At 40.4% G+C, this 21,865-nt stretch overlaps 1 protein-coding gene across 4 annotated transcripts in view; it reads left to right on the top strand.

The window, feature by feature from the left end:
* Window positions 1-21,865, top strand: part of pde4d (phosphodiesterase 4D, cAMP-specific) — a 209,862-nt gene that overhangs the window by 97,761 nt on the left and 90,236 nt on the right. Inside the window, exon 1 of one of the 4 annotated variants that reach the window (XM_080892996.1) lies at window positions 5,532-5,945. The exons of the other annotated variants lie outside the window; for them this stretch is intronic. Coding sequence (XP_080749122.1) covers window positions 5,683-5,945 — 263 coding nt within the window. The 5' untranslated portion in view covers window positions 5,532-5,682. Of the gene's footprint in view, window positions 1-5,531; window positions 5,946-21,865 lie in introns of those variants that run through there. 4 annotated transcript variants of the gene reach the window in all.

Raw genomic sequence — 21,865 nt, 5'->3', positions numbered from 1 at the left:
GATGATGACATTTATGATGACACAGCCAGGCTGGAGGCACTGCTAATGAGGAAACTCTCCCTGCTGTGGTTTCATTTTCCTTTTTTCCTCATGTGTGAGAAGTTCACTGCTGAACCATCAGTCAGAAGGATGTATTGACCATGACTTAGTTTTGCCTCTGTCTAATTTTTGCATTGCTGTCTTAAATGTATGTTACTTCTGTAAATATGTGTGAAATATTATTCAAATCTGCAAAAATGAAATGGGTAGTCCATATTATACACATTATTAAAACATGCATCCTCTTAATTAGATTTTAAAGAAAATCTGCTTTCCCTGATCTTTTTTTGCTGTAGTTGATGCAACATTGTAACTAACTTAAAAAAAATTATTGAATGCATTCTCTGATCTTTTGGCAGCCAGTGCGCTGCTTTTGTTCATAGGGAAAGCTGATTTTAGACAGATGGATCCAAAGTGCCTGTAGTGGTCACTGGGTTGTATTTGCATGTTTGCAAGTGTTATGGTTAGAATTTATTGGAATTAGAGCCAGACTGATATATTGGCCGTCTAATGTTATCGGTCCTTGTTGGCTATATAGCAATATATGAGCATCAGCATTTACAACAGGCAATAAATGAGAATTTAACAAAGTAAAGAAAGTACAGGATAAACAGAGATAGTGTCAGGCAGAGTGTTAACAAATAATCCAAAGCTTGCTATGACAATAAAAAGTTTATTTTTAAACCGACAGGTCATGTTGTCTTAGTAAAGATTCATAAACCTGCACATAACAAAATTTCAGGAAATCAGCTTTTTTCGTGTGCTTGAAAGAAAAAATATGGGTCCATATGTCAGATTTTTAAATTGCTCAATATCTGTATCGGTACTGGTCTCAAAAATCCTATATTTGTTGGTTCTAATAGTAATATCAAGTTTTTTTTTAGCTTCTATATCTATACATTTTGCAGTCTGTTTTTCTTCTGACTATAGAAAGGCTTACATTTGGTAGCAAGCACTTCTACTTGACAAAACAGTAATCTGTGGCATAAAAGTGATAATTAGAAGGAACCATAAACGCGATAGATGTGCAAAAGATAATATCCAAAAATTTGATATCCCAAATGATGAAAACATTTAGTGGGTTTTATAGTCAGTCTTCTATATAGTAGCCTATAGTCGTCTTTTGATAGTCCTTTTTGTCTGGTGGGAAAAGAACAACATCCAAACAGCTTGAGTTTGTTAGTTTTGTATTTCCTGATTTGAAATCTTCCTCTGGGTACCATTACACACTCACGTAATAAATATCAGCTGAGCAATCAAATTTTTTTATTCCCACAGACAAAAAGAAGTAATAATAAAATGTTCTCTTCTGTTTCCTCACAGGATTTGATTCTATTTGTGGTGGTAGAGTTAAAGTGCACGCACCCATACGTGGAAATGTGCGCGCGCATGTGTGTGAAAGGAGGTTCTCCCACGCCGATTATTAAATAAAGTTATAAATACTGTGCCAATAAATAACAATAACTACAGTGACAACGTGGAACTAAATACCAGAGCAATGACCATCTTCCCTTTTCACTCAGTCCACTGTCCAGGGCACAGGCGAGACGTTCAGGGAACCACTGCTTTTTTCTGTTACTGTAGTCTGAGGTATCATAATATATAAAAAGGAACTTTTGCTTTAGATTGTCACACTTGGTGGGACTGGATATAAAACTGGATAGATCTTAAAGTAAAGTTTAGCAGGACTTCAAAATATGTACTAAAGTTATTGTACAAAATAACGTCAGCTGATTCTGTGATGGTCAGGTGGGAACTTTTCTGATTTTATACACAGAATGATTCAGCTGGTGGCGCTAGTCTTCTTGCTTTGCCCTGCAGCAAGATAAGCTTGGTGTTGCTGCAGTTTCAGGTTAGATTGGCCCTCCAGCTCACAGAGGAGCTTGAGAAAGGCAAGAACTACTGACACAAATGCTGTTCGTAACAGCAGCACGAGTTAGTCCAACCAGTGGACCAAAGATTCCCTATAGAGAGACAGGTAAATAATGGCCAGGACTCTCACAACAGCAACCTGGAGAGCCTGCTAGTAAGGAAATATTGGTTGGAAAGTGCTGGGGAGTTAGCTTCACTGCAGAATGTTATGTTCCAGAAAAGGCTGGCTTATCAATCAGAAAGCGTAGTTACAGTTATGATTGCAGGAAGTCAAACGTTTCTATTTCAGTTTATAATCTTGTCTGAAAAAATGTTGACATTAGCTAAAACCTCTCTGGGAGATGTCAAATAGGTAGCCTGTGGTAGTGTTTTTGCTTTTTTCTGTGGTGTTAGGAGACATTTCAGATGGTTTCTGCCTGGTGGTATTTGACTGTGTTTTTAATTTGTTTTTAAAAAATGTAAGTACACTGTGTCTGTAGAACACAACTGGGCATTCCTCCAACGTGGTTGACTGGAATCATTTGTATATCCTTGCTCCTAGTCTTTGAGGAGCACCCACTCTTTTTGAAATACTAAAGCTAGTGTTGCTAGAGTGTTTGTGAGTGCATGCTGGGTTCCAATTGTGCTTTTAATACTATACTTGCAACGTTTGATATTTTGAATGTATTTATATAATAATACATACAGCATAAATTGAGCACTACTACATAGTAGTATAGTATTCTGATCAAAAATTCAAAGTTGTTGGTTATTCAGAATAATCATTATACATATTTGGAACACAGCTACATGTTCACATTGTCACTGTGAACAATTATGCTATCCATACCTCTACAGCGTCACTGTTGTGTAGGAATCTGTAGCCAGAGGTGCTGTGTGTGTCTTTATTCTTTAAGTTACTGTATATATGGAATGCCTTCATGGAGGTCACATAATAGTTACAGGTAGGTCCATGAGTATTTGTATAATAGCGGAATATTTGTGATTTTGTCTCTGAACACCAGCATTTTCAATCATACATTTAGGATCTGATTGTTGTAGTATTGCATTACCTGTTTAGGACTTAAAGCCATTTTCTTCTATTTTCAGAGGTTTGAAAGTAGTTGGCCAAGATAACATAATTTGGTTTTGGTACTTGGATGAAAATGCTGGAGATCTAGAATCTGTGAATGTCACCAAGTGCTGTGTTTCCTCCTTGCAGAAGCTCTGCCAGGCTTTTGCTGCAGTTGCCTTCAGAAGCTTTTTCTCATTTCTATCAGCCATGCATGCCTGTAGAATAACATGGTCTCGACCATGTTTGACAGATGATGTGACCTGCTTTGGATCAGCTGAGCTGTTCCTTTCCATCTCTATACTTTTCTCCTCCAATCATTCTGCTACAAATGAGTCTTTCTGTCATCTGTCCAAAGATGTTTTTTTTTTACTCCAGAACTAATCTGGCCTTCTTGTTCCTGAATGTAACTCGAGGTTTGAACACTGTTATAAAGTCACTGTATTTTCATTCATGAAGCTTTGTGTTGTTTGTAGACTTTGACAATGATACACATGTTACTGAGATGGTTAGATGTTATTAAGGTGTAATTCTTAATCATGGAAATAATTCTGTCATCATGCTCTTTGTCTTCTGTGAGCTACCCAGGGCATTCCTTCTTTTTAAGAATGTACAGATTGTTTATTAGGTTACTCCTAAAGTTTTTGCTATCTAAAATTGCTTTTTCAGCACATTTCACTTGCATCAACATCTCTCTGGCCCTCAAACTGAAAGTTAAGTGAAAAGCTATAAAATGGCAGTTTAACAACTTAAAAAACATTGGACTAACAACAGAACAGGTCTCACCTGTACTGCTTTTAAATTCTCCATTTACTTTGGAACTGCTGAAAATGGGGGACTATGTATAAAAATGGCTGAAATTCCCAAACAGTCAATATAATACTTTTGCCAAACCTTTTGAATTAAAGCAAAAAGTCACTTAAATCAGTTCTGTCACACTGCACTTCAATCACATGTTGACTGCTTATTTTAAAATCCACCGTGGTGAGGTAAAATTACAAAATTGTCCTTGTTCAAAGAAAGACTTGTGCAACTAACTCTGAGTATGCCATACAAGTATAGGCTATCAACATGTAACAGCAAAAACCAAACTTATAATGTTTTTTAATTGTATATCTTTCTATTTGTATTAGGGTGATTTGAAAATCTTAAGAAGAAACATTGAAGTCATAGCACACATGTTGCTGTAGATTTGTTGCTGGGCTAGTTAAAGCTAAAGTATATTTAAGTACTGTGGGTCGCTTGGAAGAAGCTGGACATGTAAGCATAGGAGAATGAAACAGTTGACATAAGGTTTAAATGAGAATGGCTAGAAGCTTGTTGGAGGCAGTTACTAATCACTAGGCGGAGGAGGATAAAGGCTAGGTGGCTACCTATTAAATTCAGCAGACAATACTGACAAAAGTAAAACTGAGTCTGTCCTGATTGAAAGAAATCACAGCTAGTGGCAGAAGATGTTTAGCTGGTTGCAACCCTCTCCTAGCTTGTTGGGGTTTTTTTTGGTTTTTTTCCCTCGGGTGTGCAAATGTTAGTAAAATGGAAATGCAAATTTGTGCACATGTGCACACACAGCTGTACTCATGGAATTGTTTGCTTTTAGAGGGGATGTCCCCTGAAGCTCAGTCTGGATTGAGGGTTACTCAGTAGCAAAAGTGTGACTTAAGTGCGGTCTGCTGCATCGGGAAATGTACCCTTGCAGAGTTGCGTGTGCCTCGACTCGAGCGCAAGCATGCAAACAGCACCATTACCTCAACCTCTCTGCCTCTCTCTCTCTCTCTCTTTCTCTCTGCCTCTCTCCCTCTCTCTCTCTCTCTCTCTCTCTCCCCCGCCATACCTCTCTGTTTTCTCTTCTCTATTGTGTACACACTCCCCATCTCTCCCTCTCGCTCTCTCTCAAACAGTCACACATACTCGCGCTCTGCTCAGCTCTGAAGGATCAGTAGCTTATAAACTGGCTGCACTCAGCAGTCACTCTATGTAGGAAGAGGAAGAAAGGATAAATTGCTGTGACTGGATGGAACAGAATTCCTTTCTGGATTGAGTCATACTGGGCTGGGGCTTTTTAGTGAAGTGAACCACCACAGGTTCACCGTTGGCTTTAGCCAGACAGAACCGGGCTGTTCTGTGCTCAAACCGACTGAATTATTTCAGAATTATTTCAACTCTGGCTGGCTTGGTTTCACTGGACTGTGTTGAGTTTGCCTGCAGGCCTGGGGGATAAAGGGCTGGAATGGAATTCCCCCCCTTTTTTTTTTTACCTCCAAGATTTTGCATCACGCTCTCCCTCTCTCCTGCTTTCGTGCTGCGCTCATCTTCTCCTTTGCACTTTCACAGCAGATATTCAGTGTTGCAGAGCAGACAAAGGCAGCAGCTCTCAGTCCTGTTCTTGTGCTTGCTCCTTTAAAGACAAAAAAGGAGTGGGGGATTTTTCTTCTATTTCCCCTCGCTTTTGCACAGAGGGAGCTGCTATCGTGACAAATTACCTGCAGAGCTTCTTGTAGTTTGTTATCCACAGGATTTTTGGATGTCATTTCTTTTTTTCCGCCTGCTTTTTTTTCTTTTCTTTTTTCTCTCTGCACATTACTAAACTTTGACTGTGACAAAGGAGCGGCACATATTTTACCTGTGTTTATTGCATTACATCTGATTTATCTTGGCTACCTTTACTATTCATTCATTTGGCTGGTAGTGGTGCTTTTTGTGGTGAAGCCGGGGTAGGCATGGCCCAGCAGGCAGGCATGGGGGTGACCCACCAGGACACCCTGGCAGTGCCCCCCATGCCGAAACACTCCGGCCTGAACGAAGACCTGGTGAAGATCCTGCGTGAGAACCTGCTGCAGCCGGAGAGGCCGCGAGGACACCGGCGATCGCCCTCCTCCATCTCCCCCCGCCTTTCTCCGCGCAACTCGCCGCGACTGCTTCGCCGCATGTTGCTCAACAACAACATCCACAAACAGAGGCGCTTCACTGTTGCACATACATGGTGAGGGCTAAACAGACAGGTGTTCAGTGTGCTGGCGGCTGTAGATGTGGAGCTGATAAATGGGAGGCTGATAAAGGGAATGTGTCTTGTTTGTTTTTTTTATCAGACAACATGTGGTCTAAACCACACCCGTGGCAAACTTTCAAGGTCGCAACTGTGTTTGTTGAGCGCTGTGTGCGCGGTGGGAGGCGGTAGTGTGAAAAGCCATTTGTGTAATTAAACTTTGTTCGCGGTTTGACTTCAGCGCTTTTCCTCTTGCAGAAATGCCAGGTATGTGTGTGAGCGAATCCCCCTGTTAGCTTTTCTTCATGTCTAAACCCTTTTCCCACCTCTAGATAATGAGATCTTCTCTGCCTTTTCCTCACGGTAGTGCTTGTCCCCCTTACTTCTCTCATTCTCCAGTGTCCCTCTGCACTATGCAGCCCCCCCCCATCCGCCTTCCTGCGCTGTTGCTGCTTTTATCTCTCTGTGATGTATAGTCATGCAATATGTCACGAGATAAACCCCAAAGCTGCCTGTCTTGTTAGGTAATTCAAGGCAGGAGAAGCCATCCATCTCTATGTTTATTCCCTCCTGCTGTGGGTTTCTCTGCACACCTGCCTGCCTCCCTGCAGTTTTTGACTATTAATTAGTCTCTTCCTGGCTGTCTATCAGCCTCTGTTGCATTTACCTCATCCCTTCCTTTCAAGTCGTTTCCAGTCTCCAGCCTCTCTCTCCCATTGCGCCTTTTCGCCTCCTCCCCACTCTCATTGTTTCTCCCCCTTAATCAATTTCACCCCCTCCGCTACACCCCATCCCCTCCTCCTCCGCCTCACCCTCCCCATTTTTTGCGACTCATCTCTCTTTCTCTTCCCTCTCCATTTTTCTTCCATCTTTCTCCTGCCTCTTTCCTTCTTTCTTTTTCAGAATGTCTTCTGTCCCACTTCCTCTACTCTCAATCTCTTCAGTGATTTGTCTCCCTTCTGGCATTTGGATCTGGCTCATGATCAAAAACTCATATTCTCATAAAGAAAATCATATATCAGGATTTCTTTACTCCCCGATCTGTTATTTATTTCACCCTTTGATTCTACGTCAAGGTGTGTTTTATCCAGTCATCTGCCTTTCACTCTCCTTTATATTCTTTTGATTTTTATCATCATTTTTTTCTTTTTCACTATTAATTTATAAATCTGCCATTATTGGTCATTTGTCTTGTGCCCTCTCTTCTTTTTCTTTGCTCTTTGTAGCCGATGGCACAAATACCTGATAAAAGATGTACAGTATCTCATGGCTTCTTGATATTTTAGTGCAGCCTCCTGCGTGTTTGTACCATTTTAATTTTGTGAATTAATTATCCATGTGCAGATTCATACACTTTCTGCGTGTGTACATGCAAATGTGGGTGTCTGTATGTGATTATTAATTAAGCTTATGTAACATTCGACACCATCTCTCCCGAGTGCCACTCTAAAAAGGAAGCTATTTCTCGCTCTTCCATATTAAGAAGCAGAAATGTGTTTATTCTTGGATTGGGATTTTTCTTTTTTTCCTCATTTTTTTCTAAATGACGCTCAGTCTTGTGGGGCACATCGGCTTGGTTTCCTAGAATGGTATATATCTTTAACAGGTGAAAATACGAGAGGTGCAAAAAGAAAGGAAGTGACACTGGTGGCGTGATGAGTCATTTATTATAGATGAGAAAATAGCAGTGATGTTTAAAAAAAAACCCATCGTGACGAGTTAGCTGTTCTATTTTTGGTGACTGTCGCTCAACTGATTTTCTTACTTTGCTTAAGATGTATATGGAAAAAGTCTATCAGGAATTACTACACTCTTATTGTTAAGGAAGATGAATTGTGAGAGTATTTTTTATTGTTATTGGAACATCCCATAAAAAGACCAGTATTGTCTGCAAAGCCACACCCTGATGGGAATAATGTCCCCTGCAACCCAATAAATATTGAATACCCATAAAATAACCACAAGCCTGAGAGATGGTCATGCAACATCCACAAATAGATATACTCTCCTGAGACTGATAAAAGAAACACAGAAGTGTTTCAGCTTAAACTGCACAAAGAAAATGTGGATTATGACACAGAGGAGTAGAATCAGGTTGTGGCTTAAGCATTTCGTCCTTCTTGTTTTTGCTTATTCAGTTCAGGATAGCAGTGGGGCCTAACCTATCCCATCATAGGGCGAGAGGTGAGGTACTCCCTGGGCAGATTGCCAGTCTAACACATAGAGACAAACAAGCATTGATGCTCACAATGTAGAATCACGAGTTAGCCAAACATGCATGTGTTTGAACTCTGGGAGGAGGTCAGAAAACCTTGTGGGAACCCATGCAAGCACAGGGAGAATATGCAAACTCTGCACAGACAGCCCACAGCTGGGTGGTGGATTTGAACTCAGGACATTTTGCTGTAAGACACCACAACTCTGTTTTTATATGTTCGTGTCTTTTAATAAAACACTTTTAAAATTCATAATGGATGTTTGAAGAAGCTCTGCAATGGATTGGCCATTGCTGAGACTCTCTGCCTTTGACAGTTGGGTTACCTGCAACCTGAGTAGGGTAATTAGGATGGATAGTTGGATGAATGAATGTTTAATTAGTTTCTTTCTTTCCCCCGATCCTGGTGAAGAAAACATCTCTGTCCTTGAAATGGAGAGACCAAATATGTTTGCTTCAGGGTGACTGTGTAGATCTGTGAAATGTGTATTTGGTTAGATACTGGTATTTGGATCATGACATTTGGGGTGAGAGAAGAACAAGAGCATGAAAGAAGAATGGCCACTTAATAACTAACTTGTTGGTCATGTACCTGTGTTGTGTCTTGACATTTGAAAAAAGGCAGCAGACAGAATATCAGACAGAGATAAAGAGAGTGTGGGAGGAAAGCAGAAGAATGGCTGTTTGTGTGTGCATGTGCGAGCCAGGGAACGGAAGAGAAACAATTTGTTTCTAAGAGGGAGACACCATAAAATGGCTGTGAGCGGTCCGGAGGTTGACAACTGCAGTGTAATTTACTCCAATCACCTCCTCATTGTTTTACAGCTGCAGGGAATCACAGACCACTGTGGTGTAAATCTGGTGACATACACAGTCCTCGGTGGCGCCACTCCACACTTCATTAACAAGACAATCCTCCTCCACGGGCCGATTGGTATGATGTACAGCGTCGCTGTTCTTAGGGACTCGACATTGTGAAAACCATTCACAAATTGTTTTACAGTCACTGTGAGAACACTTTAGAGAATGTATCCCAAATGCTGATTGGCTTCTTTGTTCTGAGTGAATTTGATTGGCGTAATTATTTGCAAAGACATAAAAAAGGTATTATGGGGGATTTTATGGAATTTAATGGTTTACAGAGTTCCTCGAAAAAAGGGTTTGGCCTCATTTAATGGCGACACTTTTAAAGTCCCAGTTCTTGGGAAGATACAGCGATGATATAATAGAATTTTGAAAGAAGTAAATATTTGAGCTGGATTTCATTTAGCTGAGAGGATTTTAAGTAGAGTGCGGTAGTTCTTATTTAATTGTTGCCGGCATTATCGTAACCTAAGCTGCAGGAGTACCTCCAACAGCAGCAGACGCATTAGTGTGGCTTTCTTTATGGAATTAGGTAGTATCTACAAAATGGGGTGTGCTGACAACAGACTTAAGACTCAGATTGGCACTGTGCCCTGCAATAAAGGGATGTATTACTTTGAGAGCCACCAGAGTCAGTTGGGGGGGGGGGTGATTGGTTTAACCGGAGAGCAGTTGCCAAATTAAATGTATGTGGGGGTTTTTTGTGTTGTTTTTTGTTGCATATGGACACATTGATCACCAAGAGGCTTCTCTACCATTTTGGTTGTGCGATACAGCGTGACCGGAGGTTAATCGCTTTCAAGAGTCACGTCCCATGTCCTGACACTGCGCTTGCAGACCCCCGCAATGGCTATGGTTGAAATGTGCCCGTGCTCTCTCTGAGGTGCTCGTCAATATCCCTTCTCAGCTCTTCTGCTGAAGAGTGCACACAAAGGGAGCGTCGAACGGTGTGCTCTCACCTTCGAGTGACAGACACACTCACGACTCTTTTTTGCATTCTCTCCACCAGAATATCTCTGATGATATCCTGTTTTCAACTTTCCTCCTCACTGACCCTGAGGTATTTTTAATGCTGTTGCACAACACCGTCTGATGCTGCATTGCAACAGTGTAAGTGTCTCTTTATGTAAGAGGAGAGTGGGGTTTCAGCGAGGGGAGAACAGGTGGCTTTAGCTGGTGGTGCTGATGCCGGGGCTTCTTCCCCCTGCTGAGTGGTCCGACTGCGGGGGTTTAGGTGGGGATAGCGGTTGGACCGTTGAGGAGAGATGGATGTTGAATTGATGGATGCGTGATTGATGTGTGGATAAATGCGGTAAGGGTGGTATGGAGGGAGGGAGGCAAGGTAGAAGAGAGGAAGAGCGTGGGAGTAGAGGACCTGAAGCTAAACACAGTGGTGCTAATCTAGGCAGAGCATGACTGTCTTCACTTCACTTCTCACTTGGTTATATCATCTCTCTTTGTCTGTCTGTCTTGCTTTTTCTCCCTCACTATATATTATTTATTTATTTATGTATTGTTTCATTTTTATCTTAACGCGGCTGACAAACTTCCTACAGTAATTGTTGGTCAAGGTTTCCCATTTTTGTTCACAACTTATCCGTACAGCTTAACAGCCTTATGACTCATAGCTGGCCATGGTTGGAGTCTAACAAAACATGCATTTCTTTTTTAAAGAATTAGTTTGACAGTAGCTCCAGCTAGTCAGTGCTTCAGGCGTGAAACCTTCAATTTTTTGTTTTGTGTCGATAAAACAACACCGTGTATAATGTGTTATGTAAGACGAGCTTGGTAGGCAGATATGCTGAGGCGCAGTATCCAGCTAATGGCAGTAGTTTTATATTTACTATACAGACACGAGAGATGCATCGCTCCTGTGAGCCAGCTCTGCCAGAAAATGGATACGTGAAAGCATATTTCTCAAAGCGAACAGGTTAATTTAGCAAAGTTTTCAAACAAGAGGCTTGTCATGCTTGATTTGTTGTGGATATTAATGCTAAAATCATCTGCTTACTATCTGCAATAACACCAAAGCAAACTGCAGATAATGTGACATCCTCTGAGTTTTCCTTGTCTGGCATGATAATATCCAATTCATACTTCACACATTCCTAACAAATTTTGTTTTAAAGATGTAGCTTCTACCTTCGATTCGTTTTTTAGCTCGCAGCTTTCATCCTGCTGTGCAGTAAGACGGATTCTACAGGTTTTATCAGCCCAAACACCGCTCCCCTCCCAGGAGAATAGAGCGCCTGTGATTTGCATACATATGAGCATTTGAGCAATGCTGCTGTGGCTGCTCTGCTAACAGTCTTGGCTGCACGACACATCGGCACAGTTCAGGCTTTTCCTTTCATGACCAGTCAGATTTAGAACAATCAATAGCATGTACACGACTTCGCATGGATTCACTCAAACGTACACAAATAGATATGTGCATGCTTATTCTGTGTCATTCTCTCACTGTCAGAGATTAGACAGGACCCCGGTTATATGACTCAGCTTTGACTTTGTATTCTGAGGTAGTGGCCGAGTCAGTGTTGGCTGAGATGAATAAGAAAGCTAAGATTATATAACTGTGTGACAGAGAGAGACTGTGAAAGAGGCAACGATAAGTACGGCACAGAGTGATGATTGTTTATGTTTTATACACTGTATTTTAGAACTTACCAGAAATAATATTTTACTAATGAAATGCCCTCTAGAACAGCAGTAATCTCATCATCCCATTTCCTGTACAGTTTTAGAACATAACTGCATTGTTTGAGAAATTATTAATACGTCAGTGGCTCATTGCCTCAGTATAAATAGAATTGGTCACTCTGTGCTATCAGCTGACCTGGAGTAACTGCAGAGTGGCCATTCATTAAACAGATTACAGGAAGGCTTTTCGGCAAAGTGACCTTTGCCTATAACCACCTACCTGACTTGCTGCTGAACACGTAATACAAATGTTCTTAAATTTTTTTATTTTGTATTGGGAATCACTGCTTTATGAAATGCCAAATTAGTATTCAAAGACATCTTTTGAGGCTACAGAATAAATTCTAGTCAGGTAATCCGAGCCGGACTGCCTGATCTTGGGTCAGGTACAGGTTGAACTGTGCAATTTAGTTTTATGATCAACATGAATACTTGCCGAGAGGATGTGATAAAGTAGAAAGTGATACACTGAGAGAATTGCAGTAATAATAATTAGTTTAGTCTGGACTTTTTTCGGCCCCACGTGTGGTGAATGCAGCCAATGCAGGTTAGGGTATGAATGACCAAAGGAAACCCAGGATGTGAAACTAACGTCAATAAAGGGCTTTTTTGAAGGGAAAGTAAGCAAAAGGAATTTGCTGATGCTATCGTGCTGACCATTATTTCACAGAAACTGAAATTGAATTCTTGTTTTGTAGTTGATGATTTATTGTGGGCAGCAAACTGTTTTCAGCTTCTGAAATGGGGCGTGTCAGTGAAAGGTTTGAGAGCCACCATAGCGTAACGCTAATTATTTACTTAAGGCCGAAGTTGATGGCTCAGTCATACAAGAGTGAAAATAGGTTGGCAACCTCCTTACAACAAAACGAGTTGTTGCCTGTGGGTTACATTTAATTTTTTTTCTCATTTTATAACTGATTGGAAGTTGTTGCAGTGACAAATCGGTCACCCAACCTCAGTCTCTGGGTGACCTCCTTCAATTGCAAGATGATTGCATAGATCGCTTTGTGGGAAGCAACCTGTCTCCAAACAATCCAAGTCAGTCCAAGTCCAAGTCAGACTGACTGCAGTCTTGCCGGCACATTCCAATTAGTCACAGTTAGTCTTCACCAGTGAGTGCAATTTGTCTGCAGAGCGTTGTTTTACAGTAGGAGACTTGACATAACTGGTTATATTTCCATATAATAGCAAGGTTGTTGAGCGCCTATATTTTTTCAGTTAGATTATTGTCTTGCAGCATCTGCATCATTATCTGTGGTGGAACTTCTGTTCCAAATCTGTGATCTGGACTTTGAAGTGACTAATGTGAATTTCTGTTTAATGTGATTTTCTTTCATTTTGCTGATTTTCTGCAATTAGTCAAAAAAAGAAAGAAAAAAGAAAAGTGGCGTGCTTAACTTCAAACAATAAAATAATCAAAATGCCAAATTGTTAATATTGACTTTGAAACTCGAATTTCAAAATGACATTATATGTTATATAATGTATTCAATATTTCATGGCAATAATAAAAAAGCGCACGTGTTGCCTCAACATTTCTGATGCATGTATGAGCGCAACCTGCAATAAAGCACCAACTGGACCGAATTCATGATGCTCAAAGGTGGCAACAATCACATTAACAGAAGTAGACTGTGAAAGTATTTTAAAAGTAAAAATGTTAAATTCTCTTTCCTCTGTAAGTTTTGCTAATTTTAGCTGTTTCAGTAATCACTGTACTGTCACAAACAGATTGGATGTAACCGCCCCATTCACTTAGAAACAGACTGACTCTTATTGCTGTTTAGCACGTGAAGCACCAATGCTGCTTAGAAGATAGCAACTGATTGAGAATGGTTGCAGGGCTGGTCCTCATTTAAAGACAGTGAGATCACAAGTTCATTGTCCCCAGTCGCAGTCACAAACCACCTCTTGCCCTTTTTTAAATATTGAAATAAGTGGATACGTCTATATTTGTCCACCTGAGCTTGTCCAAGCTTCTGTGAGTTCCCGTTGCCCTCGGTCCCCTTCCTTCACTTTCCACGTTTTTTCACATCAAGCCAGAATTCAGTGCCAGCATTAATAAGGTTCACATCTATTACATGCAAAATTTCTATATGGCTATAGAAATATGGCTCTGAAAACCAAAAGAGATTGACACTGCTTCAGATTCTGCTTGCTGATGTGTATTTTCAGCCCTTAAAAGTCATGACGCCAGGCTAAACATTGTAATTTCCCTGAAGCACAGTTAGCCGCAGGTCTACAGTGATCCGTAATGAAGGGGGGGGTTATGTGCATATTGATAATTATTTGAATCCAACAGGTCCAGACACATGAAGGTGTTTTAGCAGCTGTTACTGCACTACCAGATTTAATTAAACGATGACCAGAATTAATCTGCATTGAAGAGGCCACAGCTGCGGGGGCTTCATCAAAGGCCTTTTGATATGTTGATGTGTTTTTGATTCAACCAAATTACTGAAAGATTCTGCCTGTGCTTGGTCCGACATGTCAGCCATTCATATGCTTTTGTTTTCATCTTGTTTTGTGCAGTACGCATCTATCTACCTCTAGATTGATCGGCGTATCCACGTCAGAGTCTACATGTTGGACATTGCCGTTCTCACCCACTGCCCCTTTAGCGCCTTCCCACTTGTTTTCTTTAGGGGGTTTTTTGCCGCACCTTCATTATCTTTTCGAGCCGTGTTATATTTCGGTTGATTTCACCATCTGAACTTCGACTTGAATGCTAAGGGAGAATTCAGCCGCTGATGAGGGGGCTGTACTGATAACTGCAGCTGCACCAGGGCCTCACCAGAATAGCCTGAGGACTGAGAGCCTTGAGAAGAGGAGTGGCGATGTAAGGGGAAGCTGTTAATCGCTTTGAGTATCTTTGTAACAGATTGCAGATGGTCGTGCACTCTTTTAGGCGTATCTGATGCAGCTACTGTGTAGTTTGAGAGGTGCTGGCTAAATTTCCATCTCTTTCACAGCTCCATTCCCACCACAGTCGAAACATTCCTAAATGTAACAAGAGGGGAGGAAAAAAAAGAGAGAGAAGATTTTCAAAACTCAAAGAGACACTTCAATGTGGCCTAAAGCTTCCTTTATCATTTTTCTTTGAGAGAGCCTTATTAGCTTGAGGTGAGATCCATTAATGATGCATGGATGTGGTAAATCCATTGGTCATGTGTGATTATAGTTGGCAGGCTCAGCTCATTAAACAATAATTGAAAGTAGCACCCTCTCCATTCATAATGCCCATTTTCTCGACTTAGAAACCATTAGTTTAAGGTCTTCTTTTTGTTCAGGTCAACTCACCTCTTCAAAAGAATATTGAACCTGCACACTAGTTGTATGATAGATAGAAATGTTCTCTAATATTTGGATTTGAGAGGCAGAAAAGTTTGTCCATGTTATATTTGGAAAACATGTCAAGATGGTTGAAACAGTCAGGTTTTGGTTTATCAGCATATTATTAAGACGCAGATCTTTTGGGGATTGCATATGACCTAAAAATCAAATATGTGGAGCTTTGAAAACCAGTTGTGAATAAGGCGGCAGCTGAAAGTAGCTCTAGATATTGTAACATCTGCAAAAAAAAGCTGCTTTGGTTTGACACTGTGAGCTGCGCGTACACTGGACGCTCGTTGCACATCACTTTGAAACCGATGGCTGGTTGCTTACACATATCCTGGGCACCGGTTGCTAGGTGACCCTCTAATGTACTTACTTTAATGCCAATCAACAGTGTTGTTCACTCTCGCTGGTAGATGCTTCAGTGGCTCGCCTGAAGTTTATCTCATATCCCAACCACTTCGCAGTTGCCAAATATCATTCACTTTCTGTGGTCTCACGAATCACTTCTGGTATTTATGAAGAGGGCTGCTGAACGAAAACGATTGCACAGACATCTGGTAAAACATTGGGGGTATAAATATAAATGGGGGGAAAAAGTTGTGCAAATTCTTTACCTTTTTTCTACATTTTTTTTTCTACAATGTGCTCTTCCACTCTTCATTTTCCTCAGGTTGGCACTCACATAATAGTCATCTTGTCTGTATCAGACTTTTAAGACCTGGTTTGATATTTAAAAAATGCAGACATGAGCTCACGGTGTTGTACAGCTTCTATTACCTGATCAGTTATCTCCAGTCTGATCCTGTTGAATTCAATCCATTTCACTTCGCTCCAGTCTTCAGTGGTCTTATATATTGACAGGGAAAACTGGCATTTCTAGGTTGATCCCTAATCCTGTTGGTGAAACACCTTTGTGACCCGGTCATTTTCTTTCACCTTTTCCTTTTTATCTACCCGAATGGGGTCTTGGTCCACCTCTAGCAGTTCTAATGAGGTGCGTGTCCAATTAAGATGCAGCTGCCTCCTGTGTTGTGAGAGCCATTCTGTTATTGATGTCATCCCTTGATCATTTTTCACAGCTGCTTCCAATATCCTGCTCTTTATGAGAGCCTGTTTTCATCTTTTATGTGCTAGCATTTGTGTGCATATGTGTGCAAATATAGACTGTGCAAATACATCTGGTGGCTTTGTGTTTGTGCAATATGTATACGTGCATATTCAAATTTCTGTGTGCGCGTCTTCCTCCGTGCATCCTTTTTAAAACATTTTCTTGTGTGTGTGTGTGTGTATGTGTGTACTTGTCGGTGTTGGTTCCTATCCTGATTACCAGTCTTACGCTGCCTGTCTGACCACTAGGGTTGTCTCCTTTGATTGCATTGATTTAGTGCCCGCTGCATGCTGTAATGAAAGATGAAAAATGAACAGCATGCTCTGACTATGAGGTAATTGGCCTGCACCTTGCTTCTCATCGCTCTCATGAGACTGAGGGTGAGGATGTTAGGAGACATTAGTGTGCGAGGGAATCATGCGAGTGCTGCTTTGTGCGAGCATCTCTGTCTTTTGCTTTTTGGGGGCGGGGGTAATAGGAAACATTTAAGGCTTGTGATCTTCATGCTTCTGTGGGATTTTAGTGGCAAGAGCATGAAAATTGGACGTGTGTTCTGACAGCCCGTGTTCTCTCAACCCAATGTTGCTCATGCATTGCTAACACTATAGCACACAGTTGGCTGTCTATTAAGCACACGTGGCTAAACAGGGTACCGTCTTATGCAGCTTTCTTGCAATAAATTGCACTTTCATGAACAGAAATTTTTTGCAGGGCTGTACTATATTTCAGTTGAATTTCAATTGGTTTTAGTTCTCCACCCAATTATGTGGTGAAGGCTGGATGCAGTAGGTGGGATTCACTACAGGACTGTTTTATTGGACTGCATTAGTTTTAGCTAGTTCTACATAATGGGTGTTTGTGTGTGTGTGTGTGTTTTGTGGAAAGCAGCACCATAAAAAAGAAGCTGATATTTGCATTGCAGAGCCACTTTGCTGTGTGGGCCAGATGCTTGACTGGCAGGATTGTCTGTGAGTGAGCAGATGGTTTGGAAGAATAAGTCTCGTCAGAAAGTGGATGGCGGCCATGCGATGATCACTCTCACAGCAGACACTAGCTTTCGCATCCAGATTTCTGTCTTTGATTTGGTTTGGAAACAAAACGCTTTGGTTAAGGTCAGGTAAATCTAACTGGTCTGAATGTGAGTCACTGACCTTTTCTTTCAAAGCAGAACAAAATAATTTCATCGCTTTTATCAGTGCACATTTGGTAAATGGACTGGTTGTTATATAGTGCTTTTTCACTATTTAAGCACTCTGTACAACATGCCTCATTCAAACACTTTTTTTTCTACACTTAAAAGTTTGTTTTTTTTATCTGGCATTCACATACAGTCATGCTCTAATGAACGCATCTTGCTTGAGGACACTTTGGCATACAGACTACAACAGTCAGGAATCAAACCACCAACCTTCCAATTAGCAGATGACTAGCTCTACTTCCTGAGCTGAAGTCACCCCTAAGACAAGACTCACCCATAGTTTACTACAAAGTACTTCAGCAGAAAAAAAATGTGTTATGTGTGATTGTCTCACTAAGGTCTCAGCCACACAGGCCTAGGAACTGGTTCATGGCCCCGGGAATCCTCTGATTGCTAAGGAAAGATGTTTATTCACTGACCGATTGGTGAGAATTGCTGTTGCTGGGTGAAATCTGTGACAAAGAGGGTGCTGCATCACAAACCTTCTTGTTTTTGTCTTCAAAAACTCACAAACTAACCAGCTAAATGAGTTGAAGCGGTTTGATGTAAAAGTTTTGCTGTTGAAACCAACATATTTTTAAAGACGCAACTTTTACTTTGAAAGGGATCAGTCACCGTTCCTGGTTTGCATATCCTTCTTTAAATTATCAAAGAGGCTAGGTGGTGAGAATTTGCAGTCAAATTGGTGTCTAGCATTTTGCAGATACCCACTAAAGCAACTGGAAAGAGGATTTTCAGTCAGCACTGCATACCTCTTTGTGACCAATAGTAAACAACCGCTCACCAAATGGTCAGGTATTACACACCTTTCCCTAGCGACCAGTGGTTGCCATGGGCTCACCTTCCAGTCACTAGCCCTGCGTGACTGGGGCTTGAGTAATTTCACAGGGACTGCCGGGAAACCTCCAGCAGCCACTTGAATTTGGCTGGGGAATACATATGTCTAATCGCTTAGTAAATAATATATTTGCAATCTAGTAAAGCTAACAATATTTCATCATTGCAGTAAAAGAAAATGAATGCTGCGTGCTATCCAGTAAATGTTGAGATTTGTGAATACATTGTAGACCCAGCTCCATGCATTGTGTCCAGCTACATTAACTAGCCTTTGTGCTGGGTTTTAGGGAGTGCCTGACTAATGGCCTGGAGGGAAAAGATTAGTTCAGGGTGCTTAGAACTGATCTCAGCCCTCCAATAGCTTCAAATGGATGCTCATTGCAACTGTCAAACCACAGGAGAGTGAAAAAATGGTGTATAGCATATGTAAGATATAAGCTTACATATGCTATACACCATTGGGCAGGTTTTAGACATTTTAGTCCCTATTTCACCGCGATATTTTTCAAATTTAAAGCCAACCATATTCACAAATTTTACAATAGGTACTCAGCATTATAAGTTGCTTGACATAGCATTACTCTCAGTTGCTCAGTAAACCTAGCTTGGATTGTATACAGCAGACTCTTATTACCTCTTAGTAGATGGCGCAGTAAACTGAAAAATGTCTGCTCTTCAGTCCCAAAGGCTCACTTGCTTGGCAACACACAGTGCAGTAATGCCCACACACAGTGTAAACAGGGAAACAGGAAACACACTGGAAAATAGTTACATCACACTTCCCCCACAGCACACAAAAGCACACGGACACACTCATACGCACAAACTCCAAAAGTCTGCAGGTTTACTTCAGCCAAATATACGTTTTTTTTGGAAGTGTCAGACACGAGTGTTTCCCTCCCTGTTAACATGCTTTCAGGATCTTGTAATGCAGGATATGTAAATCCTGTCACACTAATGAGATATATTTGTGATACAAGCTGTTAGCCTTGCTTTTAGCTTGTCGTCAGTTCATGTGGTGAATTTTTTGAAAAGGTTTTATTAATTCAGTGCTGTTTGTAGGTGGAAATGGTCAGGCAACATCCACTTCAGACAGATGAATGACAAGAGAATTAGGGCTGAACGATTATGGAAAATAATCTAATTGCGATTTTTTTGCCCCAATATTGCGATTGCGATGCGATATGCGATTATTTTTTAAGGTCTTTGTCTTCTGTATTATTAAACAAAGACAAGCAATACATCATATAGTATGGCCAATACTATATTACATTAATTTTAAACTGTTCTTTCCTGGAAGACAGACCTCTGTTATGATGACATGAGGTGATGCATGAATTGATGACTGACATTTTTATTTAACTTCTTCAATCACAACAGTATATTTGAACATACACAATAGTTTATTTTTAGCTTACAAACATCTGAGCATAAAGTGCTGACAAGGAACCCTGGTGTAAACATTAAAATGAAAGTCAGTACAATGTGCAGATTGCAGAAATATACATAAAAAAAAATCAGTGGCTTTACCACACTCAGTTTTTCGACATCTGTGAACTACTAGACAGTCATTCAATTAAAAAATAATATTAAATAAATAAAACTAATAAATAAAAAATACACACATCTTACTGATCTCTGCAGTCAGTAACATTACACATAAAGTGCAAACATAATAGCAATTGTATAAACACACACACAAACACGCCTTTAAAGTTTAAAGGCGTGAAATTGGACGGTCTAGCCTTCTGAATAGTTTACACAACTACTTTCTCGCCTGAAAATATGTTAAAAGTTTATTTTGTGACCCAGAAAGATTAGTATGAGTAATTTTAAAACTTAGTAGCGGCCGCCATTGCTGGAAACTGGAGTTTGGCTGGGCCGCGCTATGAATTCTGGGATATGGTAGTAATTTGGACAGCCTTATAATTGCAGTATAATCGCAGCCTTTGCGGTTAGAAAATTGCACTTGATCATGTCGCGATATTATCGCAAATGCGATATATCGTTCAGCCCTAAAGAGAATTACAAATTACCTCTGATCAGACGGCTAGTATAAATACAAAGGATAGTGCAGTGAGTTAATGCTGCCTCGTAATGCAGATAAGTGTTGGGTTTTTTTAATCAAAAGCTATCCGCACGGTTTGATGGCTTTGAAAGTATAAAATCATTTCTGCAGAAAAAGCTTTGTCAGTCATGTGTGCGTACTGTACTGTAGATAAGTCTGATTAAACACTGCAATCTGCAGCAGTGCAACAGGAACCTCTTCTGTTAAAAACATCCTCTCCTGGCTTCAGCATAGGAAGATTTGGAAGCCTGCATTCACTGATGGTTGCTGAATGTGGTCCTCCTCCAAGTACCTAAACATCCATAACTTTTTGTGCTGTTCCTGGAAAACCTTCATCTCTTTCCTTGGACTACATGTAGCAAGCTTAGAAAGTTGGGAGGCCTTAAAAAAAAACACCAAAAAAATAAAACAGATGGTCCACTTTTTCCGGGCTGTAAATTAATTTTGCTGCACAATCGTGTTGGTTCTGCTGCTCTAATATTTGAATACACTGTGGCATTAGGCTGTGTTGTTTGCTGATCCCAGCAAACAATGGTTTTCATCAATATAATATTGCAATATCAATATAATATTGCAGCATTAGACTGACTTTAAAAGATAAAAAAAAAATCATTTTGCTTACAGTGAATACAAATGTCTTTTATATCAGTTAGTAAGCTAGCTAACAATGAGGGATCACAGGTCGGTGTGCATTCTGATCCGTGGGGTAATAGTTGCTATAAACAATTTCAAGGTAAAACAGTTAAGGGGTGGTTGGTGTTAGAAGTGATGGGATTTAACTGGCTGTAGCTTCGTATTCAGTGTGCACACACGATCACTGACAGTCAAGGTAATGTGTAATGGTAATTCTTTCATGTTTTGTATTAAATTCTCTCCTTTTTACGCTGTCTTGCTATTTTCTGACTCCCCAACTACTACTGCCAGTAAAAGGATTACTGATGACATGCATGATTACAGTGGATGAATACTTTGAGCACAATCATGCTCCTAAATGTAGACAGTTTAGGAGTAGACAAAACTGTAATATTATTACAATTCCACTTGTCTTTCCAGTGACATTGCATGGCCATGCCGTCGCTATATACAGTATGTAATTGGCAGTAACAGCACAGCTTCATCAAGAAAATAATACTTTCAATCCAGGATGTAGCCTGTCCAGCACTTGAACGTTGCCACAGGATGAAAGCGAGGTGAGGTAGAGTGATTCACACGATATGAACTCTGAATGACCTGTTCTGGCTGAAAAGCTCCTGCACTTCAAGAAGCCTGCATTCAACGTGTATAACATTATGATGTTTTTTCTTTTTAAATCTACAATAAGCAGATATAAGGCTCAGTCTGAGTGAATTAATTTTGCACTCCTGGTAGCTGTACTCATATTTCCATAATGTTTGAAGCTGTTAAATTTCCTTTTTTTGTCATCTTTTTTTCTGTGTTAGCTACTGTAGTACAAACAATTTTGGGTCAGTGTTATTTCAGTTCAGTAGTTCTTAATGTTTATCAAAAGAAACATGAACATATTAGGTGTAAAGTGCAGATAGTGATTACTGGTTTTAATTAACAAGTGTCTAGAAATGCCTATTTGTGC

The sequence above is a fragment of the Rhamphochromis sp. 'chilingali' genome (genome assembly GCF_963969265.1).
Source record: "Rhamphochromis sp. 'chilingali' genome assembly, chromosome: 10".
Taxonomy (NCBI): domain Eukaryota; kingdom Metazoa; phylum Chordata; class Actinopteri; order Cichliformes; family Cichlidae; genus Rhamphochromis; species Rhamphochromis sp. 'chilingali'.
Note: the sequence above shows the minus strand (reverse complement) of the source record. Positions and strands in the feature narration are given on the sequence as shown.